This window comes from Sinohyriopsis cumingii, chromosome 8 (assembly GCF_028554795.1).
Source record: "Sinohyriopsis cumingii isolate HCF-2022 chromosome 8, ASM2855479v2, whole genome shotgun sequence".
Classification (NCBI taxonomy): Eukaryota; Metazoa; Mollusca; class Bivalvia; order Unionida; family Unionidae; genus Sinohyriopsis; species Sinohyriopsis cumingii.
The window spans coordinates 73,721,452-73,735,623 of NC_142968.1; the positions used below are offsets into that span (position 1 = coordinate 73,721,452).

General features: G+C 33.9%; 1 protein-coding gene across 1 annotated transcript in view; it reads right to left on the minus strand.

Annotated features, from left to right (window-relative positions):
* Positions 1 to 840: 840 nt before the first annotated feature.
* LOC149793812 (uncharacterized) overlaps positions 841 to 14,172 on the minus strand; it is an 80,625-nt gene continuing 67,293 nt past the window's right edge. The window contains exons 20-25 of the mRNA XM_089967815.1: positions 13,610 to 13,873; positions 11,820 to 12,002; positions 9,307 to 9,462; positions 4,848 to 4,889; positions 4,437 to 4,518; positions 841 to 3,539 (exon numbers count right to left, since the gene is read on the minus strand). Of these exons, the coding sequence (XP_089823941.1) occupies positions 3,368 to 3,539; positions 4,437 to 4,518; positions 4,848 to 4,889; positions 9,307 to 9,462; positions 11,820 to 12,002; positions 13,610 to 13,873 (899 nt within the window). The 3' untranslated portion in view covers positions 841 to 3,367. The remainder of the gene's footprint in view (positions 3,540 to 4,436; positions 4,519 to 4,847; positions 4,890 to 9,306; positions 9,463 to 11,819; positions 12,003 to 13,609; positions 13,874 to 14,172) is intronic.

The window sequence follows — 14,172 nt, forward strand, 5'->3', positions numbered from 1 at the left end:
ATATTTTGGATAATATATATAATCAAAAACGGAAAAAAGCTACTTATATATTAATCTCTAGGTGATTAATTATATCATGTGGTTTCCCACTTTTAATCTGTGTGGACTCAGATATTTGTATCCTCTGTCTTGGACATTTCTTGAGAATTGCCAACAAAAGGTGTTATATTCTGATGTCAGCCTGTCGTTAAATATTTACCTAAGCGTTTTACGGTGTCTTTTGGGAGAAGATACATGATTGGTATGGACGCGCATTAAGGTTTACCATATTTATCCTTCTTCAGTGGAGGTTATTTGTTTTTGTTGTTGATTATTCTTGTTAGAAGACGGATAAATATATTAGCCAAGAAGCTAGTTCAAGGATTATACTGTTTCAGGTTTTGAAACTAGTCTGGCAAACGCTAACTTGCTGGCTCTAACCACTTTATCTACCACCAGGCGTGACCTTAGTACTTGCGATCAAGTCCTTGCCCTGCCTACGTTTGTTGAAAACGATTTTCAGAGAAACCTTAAAACTGGAGTCGTTTTCCTTGATTTAACAGCAGCATTTGACACGGTCTGGCATACTGGGTAGTTGTTGAAAATTTATAGAGTATTGTCGCGCTAGATATTTGAGACAATCGAACCGTTCTTTCGCCACAGGCGCTGGAGAGTGCACATCCGAGAGGGCGTTTGCTCGTGGAGGGGTCAGACTAATGGACTCCAACAAGTGTCTGTTCTTTCGCCAAGTTTGTTCCATGGTTTTATAAATGACTTGTCTGTAACACAGTCGCGCAAGTTCGTGCATGCAGATGATATTGCTAAAAGAGTGTGAAATCTAATGATCAGGAAACACTATAATTAATGATAATTTGACAATCAGTTTTTAATATTACACAAAGCCGGAAAAAGCATTACAATATGCATGGGATATTGTGAGCCTGAAAGAAAACCATTTAACATTTTATATTAAGTCTAGAATGATTGGACGTTTATCTCAGTAATAAATACAGAATATATTTCAAAACGATTATATAAAAGTATTTGGAGTAATCTCAGTGATTTATATAACTATAACTAAGAACACAAAGCTGTTAAAGTCAGTGTCGCGCTTACATTGGATAATTTGTACATACAGGAATGGAATGTGAACGCATGTGAATCGAGCAATAGAAATTACTGTACTTAAAACATGACAAGAACATTTCAAAGTACCATGTATTGCTTCAGAAAAAGGTATAAATTCCTCTACTAAAATTTTAGGGCACGTACCCATAACTTTCACATAACACTGGGAAAATATATATGATGACGGATTGCGTAATCTATCTGGAAGGGTAAAAACGAGGGATACGTTTCATTATTTTCTTGTATGTCGACACTGGCTTCTGTTTTCACATTAGATCAGTATTTGATGATGGTTTGAGAACTACTCTACACAAGAAATAAATCAAAACCTTTTCTAGTGAAATAAGGAACATAAGTCTTTAATTGTTAATCTGTTATGCAGGAGATGCGCTTTTCATGCGGTATATACGTCAATTGATAAACAAACACGATATTTTAAAGGTTTTATGTGCTTATACTCCAACGACAAAATACATGTTATTATCAGTTTACAAGCAGTAGGGTAAAGGGTTTATAATTGAAACAAGTTTATTAAAGCATTTTTATCTTTCTATGAAAGTTAATAAGAACAATTAACAGAAGCCGCCTCTACTCAACATTTAAAGGATAAAGCGTGAGGCAGCCATTCCGTCTGACGTAAGTACTTCTCTAAACATACAAAAGCCAGTCCCTACTGGAAAATGAAAACTGTCAAATATGACAAAACTAATATCCAATGCAGTTTCTAAAACAGATGTAATTAAAGTATATACAATATCATCAGATCTTTTACATAAATTTATACTGTTTCTTCGTTGTATGCATTAAAATGCATTATTCTATTCAAATCTAAGTAAGTTGTCGAAATAGTTGGATAAGTGAAAACTTATGTGGGATAAAAAGAAGTTTCATTTAGTGGCTGTACATTTTTTTGGTAAATATTGGTATATTTCTTGTAAAAATGGCAAAACGGTTAATCATGTCATCATATCCACACTAACCAGGTTTTGTTTTAATTAAACCTTGTATGCTTTGGTTTAGAAGCAAAACAATGTGTCTCTTTTACGTCTATTCCACCTTTGGAGACAAGTCTTGAATAGTAAAAGAAAATTGATTGATTTGTTTTGAGAAGTAATATTGTTATATGATCTATTTAAATCATTTAAATATTCATTTATCAACATCAATACCCATATTGTAAAAAATACTGAAATGCATAATATTCATTCTTATCAAATGACAGCATTAAATAATTATTGTTATTATTATCATTAAGTATACCACATCTAAGGTTTTCAATAATACAAAAACAAATTCGAAAACACTAATATTCGGTATAGATATAGGACCACTAATTGTTTCACAGCCAGGTAACCACTCTAAAGGGAGATGGAATACACATGTGAGTTTCAAATTATTTTGAGCTGCATGTGTTGTCTGGCAAATAGGTGTATTTTTCATGATAAACTTCACAATTTGCAGTCTCTGTATTACAGTTGACAACATTCTATTTGCTTTTATTTTTTGTATCATGTATTATATTTCTTTCTGCTGAATATTATACGACCCATTGTTGCGAGGATCGGTTACTAGGTGCAAAGCAGGGATCCTCCAGACTAACACCTGAGGGATTAGAGGACGAAACTAAATATTTGTTGTATCGCTGTTTCCCTTTAATATCACATGCAAAGCGCATTGAAAAACACTTTTCGTACACGTTATGTACCTTCTTGTTTTAGTTTTTTGGCAAACTGTTGGCTGGGTGGTTGATTCTTTGACGGTATACCATATAACTATTTCCATAGATAGAACATTTTGTCATATGACATGTTCCTTTAGATCCAATTCTCATATTTTATGAATTACTTGTGATACCTATTACACTGTGTTCACTAATAATTTCAGACTTCGAATTTTCGTTTAAAATTCCATCAACATAATTAGTTAACTTCTTTTCTTTCTTGCATCCATACACGTTATAAATTCAGTACATTATTTATTATCAGATACATCCAGAAAATGGTATTTTCTTTTGCGTTACATGGATTTCATTTGAAAAATTTAGTATTATTATATCTTTCCATAGTCTGCAAAGATCAAGATAGCTCATTAAAATGTATAAATAGATAAAGTTCCTTGTTTTCTTTTCTCAATTTACAACATCGTCATTGTTCATGTAATGATGTTTTACTATCTTAAGAAAAATAACACACCTTTGCATGTGAAGACGTAAAATAGATGCATTAGTTTTTAGCTTGTACATTTGCACAGTAATCTAAACTTAATTTTGAATTTCAATATCGGCCATGCTCTGGATGCTGGTTATTGTTAATTCTCTCTGTAGAATGGTGACCTCCCTTGACAAAGATTTCACCTTTTCTACATTGTCATGTATCTCAGTATCATACTTTCCATGCACAGCTGGCTCCACCTTTGTTGTAGTCTTTTGCTTACTGTAAATTAAACAACTGAATTAGATGCAGATCAATGATTATTTTGATATAATTATCTGAACTATTTTGTTGTCTATCATTAACGTCATTTCAGTAGAGTCTATGCATTAAAGTAATACGTTGCAAGACATTAAAATGGATGAAATTGTTTAGTGTGTATTAACATATTTACAATAATAATATTGCTTTCAAGTTTAGAACAAGACCGCTAATTAAACTCCTGCCGTTTGCATATTCGAATAATACTTTTTGTCACCTCTGCACGGCTACATCATTGTTCCTGTGACAACACGCAATGAATTTACTCTATTAAATCACTTAGTTTAAATGTAGGTATTATTTCGATACAACAATCTTGAATCATACCAGAGGGATACACATTTTTGCGTTATTTTCTGTATTGATGTATTTTGATTTATATAATCAATACGTTTTACTGTCCATTATTGAAACATATATTCATGAGAAAAAATACAGAGTATTCATGATTTTTCTTTAGATTCATACTATTATCTTTGTTACAAATACGAGGTGGAAACGAACAATTTCTTTATTTTCGAAATAAATCACTTTTGTATTCAATGCATTCGCATGTGTGTTATATGTTTGAATATTTCATCTCGAAATGTGGCATACATCAAATAAAGCTGTGAAGTAAATACATCAAGGAACAAATTGTAGGAAGAGAAGATTATCTTCTGAAGAGTAAACAAAATACGCGTGTAGTCAATAGTTCTGTAGTAATTTGAATCCTAAATGTATATTCTGTATGATCCAACGTACAAGTTTGTATTTCATACAATATCATAATACGTATATCCTCTTTTATTATGTATCAATAAGGGCAAAATTTAAAGATTCCGTTTGATATTATGACAATTTAGCTACGATACTTACTAGCTATGTCTTACGATGAGAACCACAATTATGGCAATAATTATTACCGCTGCCGTCACAGAGCAAGCAATTACGACAACAGCTGAAAATAGATATGACATGCTATTATGTATTTATATCTATTTTTAACAGCATCGTCATCATGAACAATAAGAGCAATAATAACATCATAAATAATAATAATAATAATAATAATAATAATAAAGACAAATTTCTTAAACACATTTTGAAGAAAAAACCCTTATTTAATTTTTTCTTATAATTTGATTGTCGAATGTTTAGAATACCATAATATATCTATGGAAAGGTTTTAACTTCTTCAATGACGATTCAAATTAGCGAAAATATTCTGTACTATGCGACTAAGCAACAAAAATATCAGCTATCTTAATAAGAAATGATTTAACATACGCTTCGTTTGTTCATGTTCTGTGGTTTTTGGAACAACATAAACTGAAATGGAAAGGAAACACACCTTTATGTGCTCGTCGTTATAATATATTGTCTTGTTATGTAAATGGCAACATGACATGATATTCCGATATTGACAAATACAATCTATATGATACATGATATCTAATATAGCTGAATATCATCTATCTGGTACACGATGTATAATATAGCGAAATATCATCAATCTGGTACACGATGTCTGATATAGCTAAATATCATCTATCTGGTACACGATGTCTGTTATAGTTGAATATCATCTATCTGGTACACGATGTCTGATATAGCTAAATAGCATATATCATATACACAAATGTCTGATAGAGCTAAATACCATATATCTGGTGGATGATGTTTGCTATCTTTCATTCTCTTATATCTGGTACATAATGTCTAATGTATATCATCTGAATTCATACAGTCTTTTTAGCAATGTGCAATTTGCATGTCGCCCACTGATAACACAACTAGTTGAAAACAATATTCATTCAAACTACAAACTATCAAGGATTCTATTCATAAGCAGCAAACGTCAAGATAAATCCAGAAGTATTTTGGGACGCGCGACATATCAGAAGACATATTACGTCTGCGCACATATTGTTTGAATGAATCGCTGGTCAGGTTATGCTTGGAAAGCCCTTAGAATGGATTGCAGTTCACTTGAATGAGAATATAATAACTATGTATATTTTAATTCCTTAAGGGGTTGATTTTGGATGGTCATGTTTGACACAAGAGGCACAATACAGTGGCCTCAAAACAGAGTTGTGCGGTGAAATAACGCTACTAGGTCATTCATAATATGCAAGAGCCATGTATAAATCGTAATGAGTTATAAAACACATACCCAAACTCAAAATAGAGGAGACCCGTGTTAACCTGATTTAACGCACCTTCATACATTGGTCTAGCTGGTCATTGTGGTAATACTACGAAAGGTGAAATCGGTCTAAGGACATCCATGTAAGGATAATGTCTATTAGTTGTAAAACTGGTGGCATTTGATATTTCGCTTTAGTGCATTTCCATTTTCAGTAGCTTGAAATAAGCTAATGTTGTAATGATATCTTGCACAGGAATACAAAGGTATTCGTTCCTAGAAATGGTGTTCTAAGATGAGGAAGGTTTAGAGATAAAGTAGTTGTTCAGCCATCCAGAGAAACGGAAAATAGATTTTCCACATAGATGCTAAAACATTCGGAAACGACTCATTCACGATGTTAATATTACAAGAGCAACGAAGCAATCTTAGCACGTTAATTAAAGTCGGTTTTGTCATTATAAAGAAGTTAAAAAGTACGTCTCCCAAAGTTACCCACCTTCTTGCTAACGAAACTCACTTCATTCCTAGGTGAGAAATACAAATCCGATTCTTAAGCATGCTTTAAATCTTTATAATTTGATTAATATTGGCTTAGCTGTTCTCAAAGCTGGAGATGTGTATTCCATCCCGTTGTTTAGGAAGCCACGTCATTGTTAAGGAAGCTACATCACAATTATAATATTCTAAGAAACGCTACCACAATGTTAGATCCTTTCTTGACAAGTGTTAACATTTGTTTTATGTGGTTTCTATGGAAGCCACACTATCACAAGTGGAATCAGCCCATGTACAATTTTCATTGAGCGTATCACAACCAGCATTCATGTTTTATGTCATACATTTGGCTTGGATATACATGAAAAGAAACCGAGGATACTTTGTATCTGGTTGTTTGGGAAGCCGACTCTTTGCTAGCTAAGGCAGCCACCCTAGGTGTAAACATGATAATAATCGCTTGCGCCACAGTTTTGTTAAAGTTGAAATAGTTATGACAGTTGCAGCGGTAACTACCGCGTTATCAGGAGAGCAGCTCAGAAGAACAATTTTGTAGAAAATGTGGTAAGATAAGTCCTGCCAAGTTTAATCAAAAGTATCCCCGAGGTTTCTTAGAACGGATTCATGGCAAAGCTAATTGCTGGCATAGCCTCCATCTAAGCGTGCGACAAACTCTCAAAAGAGCCACCAATATTGCAAAATGTAAATCTGCTTTTTATTCATGTATATTTGTTTTGATTCTTGAACGGTATTTGCCATGTGTATTGTATCACAAATGTTGGATTTGGTGAGCAGTTACAGGGAAAGTGATAGAGAACGTTTACTGATAATAATCTTATCTAAAGAAGATATTACAATATTTTAATACATGACAATGTATGTCTATTCCAAATAAAGTAACAGGTTTACTACGGTATGATCTAAGAGGTGCTGCTCTGACAAACGTTAACAATTTATAACGCATCACGGTTTTTTATTTGTTTGGGTTAGTCTAACCGTTAGCAGCATCACCATTATAGGCGATGTAATGCATTGTGTGTGTATTGATAATGCTCAAAATACTTATTTCCTTGTTAAATATATCATTTTCATTATCTTGGTATTAGTCGGTTGCTACATTAATGTGTGGTAATCAAAACATCTAGAAAGACAACAAAACATCAATGAAAACAGTACAACCTCATACGAATAACATGGTAAAGCTCAACACTTTAGTAAATTTGTGTGTGATTATGTGCGTGATTTGGATTTTAACGTACCTGTAACAATTTTTCAGTCATATCGCTAAGATGTCTGCAGTGTGACAGTTTATTGTGATGTCTAGCACTGGGGCATCATGCCGTAGACAAGTAGCATGATGTCCCAGCCAGTCACATTATTCTGACACCATGCTGACGAGTCCTAACACTACCTAATGCTGAACGCCTAGCATGGCAGCTGTTATTATTATTTTATAAATCTTTGGTATGACTCGGACGGGTTCGAACATTTGCAAACTATATAAAAGAGCAAACCATTACGAGCAATCTAAGTTATTGCTTATGTTGTTATAAAAATGGTTTCAGACATTTTTGAATTAGCATGTGTAATCTTTGTAGGGACAGCACGATTAAATAAGCAGATGGGACTGTAGAGTTAAGCTGCAGAAGACACTGTAGATTGATATATGCTACCGTATTTCCCCAGTATTCAACAATACAAGCTCCATAGTAGTATTGTCTCGTATAATCATTACAGTAATGGGGTAGGTTCTTGAAAACTTTGGTGCATAATTTTGCAGTGTTTGCATTTTCTCTCGATTTATCTCAATTCGAGATTTGTCTCAATTCACGATTTATCTCACTATTTATCTCAATTCACGATTTATTGAAATGTTAAAAGTTTAGTTCATATCTATATAGTATTTGATCTAAATGCTTAATCTTAATCTAAAGTACTACATACGCGTTTTCCAAGTTGAAATTAGTATTGTATGTATTATACATGGAAATTCATAAATATGTCTATACGTAATATCAATTATTGGGATCGAAATAAATAATTTTAAATTGGCATTCCTTACAAACTGTTTCCGCTTCTAAATGCTGTACATATTCGCATTTAAGTCTTTGTTTATTCGTCTCTAGAAACGTTTCTCTTCCATTTAGCACTATTTTGATTTCCTTCGTTTACACTTTCGTCACATATCTCATCTATTGTATTTGCACATGCAAGTGGTATCGTACTTAGCAAATCAAAAGCACCTGCATACGAGTGGCTTTGTAGTCCACGTTCTTTCCTATTTACAAAGGCCACAAGACAGCATACGTTGTCAACTGAAAGGCTCTTACACGCGAACACTACAGTGATTATTCTCTTTTCACCTAAAATCCAAACATCGCAAAGGTCTAACTTGACACTTGCACCGTCTTGCTCCCGTTTCACATTTGTATGACTTATTAGTAAGTCTTTTAGAGCCGAATAATAGTACTTCACGCCATGTGATACAAAATACGACACAAGCATAGAACAAATAGAATTATTCATATTCGTAAATCAAATTATTGAATACTTAAACCGAGAAGAAGAAAACATCCAGGTAATTCCATATGTCAACAAATTAGGTAGGATACATTTGACGAACTAAGCCATTCTTTCACAAAGTCTTGTGAATGCTGTATATTATGCCGTCTGCTCTTATAAAAATGACAATCACTCGGATTGAGAAATATCTTCCTAACACTCATTCCCCGTAATCTACACAAAAGTCAGTGTAATGTAACAAAGCAGTAAACGGAGATTTAAATGTAGGTAGTACATACACTGGATTCAGTACATTAATATCATTGACACTGCAGCCGTGTACCAGATGTGCACTTGCAACGGTTCCTTGTTTTTAACCGATTTCAAACAAATCTCTTTCATAATGCACGTATCCATCGATGTCACACTGAATGTATGGATGCATTATAACAACCAAAATATTTTCAGACTGGTTATAGAATAATAATAGCCTGCAAAGGTGAGACCAACATGCTTCAGGAAATACCAAAATCATACAAGTGTGAAAGCATTTCCACGTATAATCTCAGTACTATGCTTGCAAGATATTCTACTGACCTGTGCAATCTTCAACAGAAATGGACCCTGTCCCCTCTGTTGTCCAGTCTTGAGGGCAGGCAGTGCAAGAGCTCTGTCCCTGTTTATCTTGGTAATATCCATATCCACAAAGCTGACAGTACCCGTCAGAGAGGTACGATCCTTCTCCACAGGGAACTGAAAGTTAGAACAATTATAGTATATTTAAGCTTAGCGTTTTACATTTTCTGGATAAGTAACTGCTGAGGCAATGTCCAGTTAGGAATAACGAAATTAGCTTTTCAAGATTTACTGTTTGAAGAAGATTGCATAATATTATTTTAAGAAGGGACTATTTTTGATGTTACATTGTTAAAATGCAACAAATTAAACTTAAAAAACAGTCAATTTTCAGAATGTTTTCACTCAGCAGATTAAGAATGTTGTGACTGGTTTGGGAAGCAATTAAATTGCCTAGATCAGTATATAAATAGCGCAGATCAGCAATTAAATAGCCCAGATCAGCAATTAAATAGTCCAGATGCTGCTAAAAAGAACACACAAGCACACGATAGGCTTCTGATATTAGGCATCTGCCTAAAGTTCAAACTGTATCCAAATGCAGCCATTCACAGACTGCTCGGTTTGATATACTATAAAAAGTTAAGTACATTAAATATATATATGCCTTTCCACTGTGTAAAAAAAGAATAAAAATAAAATGCAGTCGATGATAAAGTCCTATTTCACGGCTGGTTCCATTTCATGAATTTATTTTCAAACTGTATAAAACATAAACGCATTGAGATATGGATATACGTGGCATATCGTCATGTACAGAATGAAAGGAAAAGACAATTATTATCAAGCTTATTTACGTCCTATATTTTGGAAATGTTTATGTGCCCATCTCTCTCTCTCTCTCTGTATAGACACATACATCCACACACACACACACACACACACACACACATATCTATATATATATATATATATATATATATATATATATATATATATATATAAGAACCAGTGTGTGTGTGTGTGTGTGTGTGTGTGTGTGTGTGTGTGGTTTGGATTTTTAACATCTTTACATCTGTAACATACAGTCATATCGTTACAATGTCTGCAGTGTGGCAGTTTATGATGTCTCTAACACTGGGGCATCATGCCGAAGACATGTAGCAGCATATTCCACCCAGTCCTATTACCTCGACACCAGGCCGATCTGTCTTAACACTAACCTGTTAATGCTGCGCGCCAAGCGAGGCAGCTGCTGGGACCATTTTTATAAGTCTTCTCTATGCTTCGGCCGAGATTCGAACCCGCGACTTTCCGCATCCGAAGCGGAGATAACCAGAGCAATGTGTATGTATGCCATTACCCTTGTCAAAGAAACTATATTGATTAATGCGATCATAGTGCATACTGGATTTAACACTGAGTTATATGTACAATGTAAGAGGTTCCCTAATATAAAACCAGGATTTATGACGAGGTAGAGGAGATAAGAATATTACTGGCTTAAGAATTATACATATGTAATCGTCCTTTACCGAATGAAACGTCCCTTGATCTATTTGTCCCATGAAGACAGTCAGAGGTTGAGGTAGAAGAGGTGAACAAAAATAAAAGTGCGAATACAACATTAAAGAGTGGGTGAGTATGAGGTGTGGAGATTCCCAAGGGACAGTAGTGAATATAAATATATGGACAGAATTGATTGTGATGTCATTTGTGGTGCCCCAACGACCTCATGGAATACGGAATTGATGATGATGATGATGATGATGATAATGATGATGATGATGATGGTGATGGTGATCTATTTATAGATACATCTATCTAGCAGTAGAAAATGATGCTACATTCTCACAATGACACAGCACTTATTATACATAGCATTTTGCAAGCTGTTTCATTTGTAAAATTGGGAAATGACGTGAAAGTTTGGACAAACAGCATTACTTCTAATACATGTAAATGGAACTAATCCATTCCCATAAGGTGTTTGAAGACGTATCTCTCTATTGGATTGGATTTTTTTTAAAAAGTCATGATTTCATTTTTGTACCTAATGTCTGTGATATTTGCTTTCTATTTTTTTTGTAAAATAACAGAATTACGTTCAGTACACAAATAATTTAATTATATTGCAATGCTGCGATAAACACATACTTCATGTTGCTGACATCTCGACCATGTTTTGTGTGTTGTTCTATCTGCTTGATTTATTTAGAGTTCCTCGCAAGAAAATGTCAAAGACTACTGTAAAGACAATCCACCATATCTGTATAATATATTATCATCCTCTAATGGTACTGTCTAAGATTCCTTCCAATTCTTGGTACAAATAGTCACCATATGGTTGCGAAAATTTAACACCTGTTGCAAAATTGTAAATATGATTGTATGTCGGGTTCTTTAAAAATGTAAATGAAGAATGATTTTGAAGATAATGTACTGTAGGTTCAAATTGTAGAGGCTGTAGTCATTTCAGGCAAATATCGTATTTTATCGATTCATATCCTTTGCTCTATACTTGAGTTACTTACCACAGAAATAGTCGACTTTCATCAGATTTTCGGGACAAGTGAAGCTTAATGACACATCTGTGCTGTTGGTCTGAAGGTGATAGGGAGTTCCTGAGAGTACCACTGTAAAATTCCCTGCTTCAGCCGCACTGACCAGAGCACGATAAGCCTTATCCATCTGCTCTATTATCAAGCTAGAATTCCCTGTATATATATATATATATATATATATATATATATATATATATATATATTCATACATAAGACAGTCTAACAGATGACAAAGAGAAAGATAGCGTTAGATGCCATACACTAAGTACATTATATTAATTTATATCAAGCCCTGTAACAAAGTATTTGTATAAGCCTAATAACGTCACACATCCCTATTGACTTTAATGAAAAGGCATGGGCTTACGTGATCTCACAAAGTGTGCTTATAGAGCTGAGTTTTGATGCTAAGAACTCTCTCTCTCTCTCTCTGGATCGTACACACAAACACAGATATGACAGGTTAATTATGCTGAATATGTACTTATTAGCTCAGGGAAGAAAACAGTTAAAGATAACGAAAATGATTTAACTAAAGGGAATAGAGCAAATTATTGATAATAGATATGTGTCTATATATGTGTCCGTTATCTATGTAAGGTGCAAACAAGATGTGATGAAAATTGTTAGCTCCATATCGATGACCTGTTCCTGGTCACTAGTTATTTATGACTTGGCTAGGATATTATATCATATATGGCTGCATCTATTGCGGTGCATTAATCGCCTCTAGCTTTACATGCCGATAATTGCAACTCAAGAAAAAGATCTCATTTATCTACATCATAAGGAAGGTGGTAGAAAGTATGAATGCATCGGTACATAACATGCCCGTGAAACATAATAAGAAAGAATTAAGGGGAAAAAGTATACTTAGAAGATACGCCCTTCCATCCCAGGTAACCCTAGGAAGGCAAAATCCTTTTAATGGCGCATAACACAATATGGACTATATGGTGCCAACAAAACATTCCTTTTCCAGGTTGTGTTATAGATAAAAATATCTTTGTGCCAGCTTAGTTGATCAAAATTATGAGTAAAATAAACTGAGAAAAAATCAAAAATTGTAAGTAACCCATCACATCTAGGCAAAATGAAACTTAAGTTTTCATCCTATCTGTATATGCAAGCCTTTGTTTTCAGAATCTTTGAAGCTTAAAGACAGCCAATGTAGTATTGATTGTAAAGAGAGGCAAAAAAAGGAGAAGGGCTAGAGAGATAAACGTGGAAATATTAACCTGTTCAACTAAACTATAAAAATAAACACAAAAAATAAAATAATAAAAATAAAAATAAATAAACGAAACATCAACAAAAAAACCCAGATGAAACGATAAAGCACAGACAGTAAGAATATACGCTTAAGACTACACAATACTTTGGAAAGAAACCTTTTCCAAAATGCTGACATGATGTATTAGACTATAACATATCACAGGTAGATATGTGATAATCGATAATAAAGAAAGTATTAAGTATACGACTTTCATATTTTGTTATATACACTTGTTACATTTGTATGTCACTGTATTTCCCCCTGATAAAGACTTTCTGTTAGGTCCAAACATAGAGAGCTTTATTATTATTCAGGCGCTGCTTCCACACTTTATTGCCATCACATGAGATTTGTTTTGATTGTCTGCATTCCGATTTCGTTTCTTTCTAGTTCAATGGTTGTTTAGCACCTCCCAAAACACGTCGTTAGCTCCGTTGGTGTGCTTTATTGTTCCACAAAATGACAAAGAAACATAGACAATTACCATTCGCAGGAGTCGAGGATACCGTTATGGAGAAGCCAACTGTACTTCCTCCGGTTTCTCTCTTCGTTCTTTCTTTGTCGCAATTGAGTATTTCGAAACTTTTTAATGAACACAAACCCAGGTTTATGCAGCCAATGGTATGTATTACTTCTGTGGATCGTTCCCGTACTTTTTGCATGACCTCATCTGCATCCACTGATTTACAAGATAGGTCTTGATACCAATTATTCAAGGTAAAATCCAGCTCCTCTGCATGGTGAATCGCTAAAACCAAGTAAATCAACGTTATTTTCTTATTTATTGAATTGATAATATTGATGCGTTGTACCCCTATATACGCGTAATAATCTATTTACGCCTACAGCGCTATTGGAATTGAAAGAGGAAAACACAAAACTGTTTTCTCTTTTCGAAATGAAAATGCCTATTGTAGGATAAAGTAACATCCTTTTCCCCCTTATAAAAATACTATACAACAGCATAATAGAAGAATATTTCATTTCTCAAATGCAATCATTTCATGCTCCTATACATTATTGTTTTATATTGAGTAGTTAAAAATG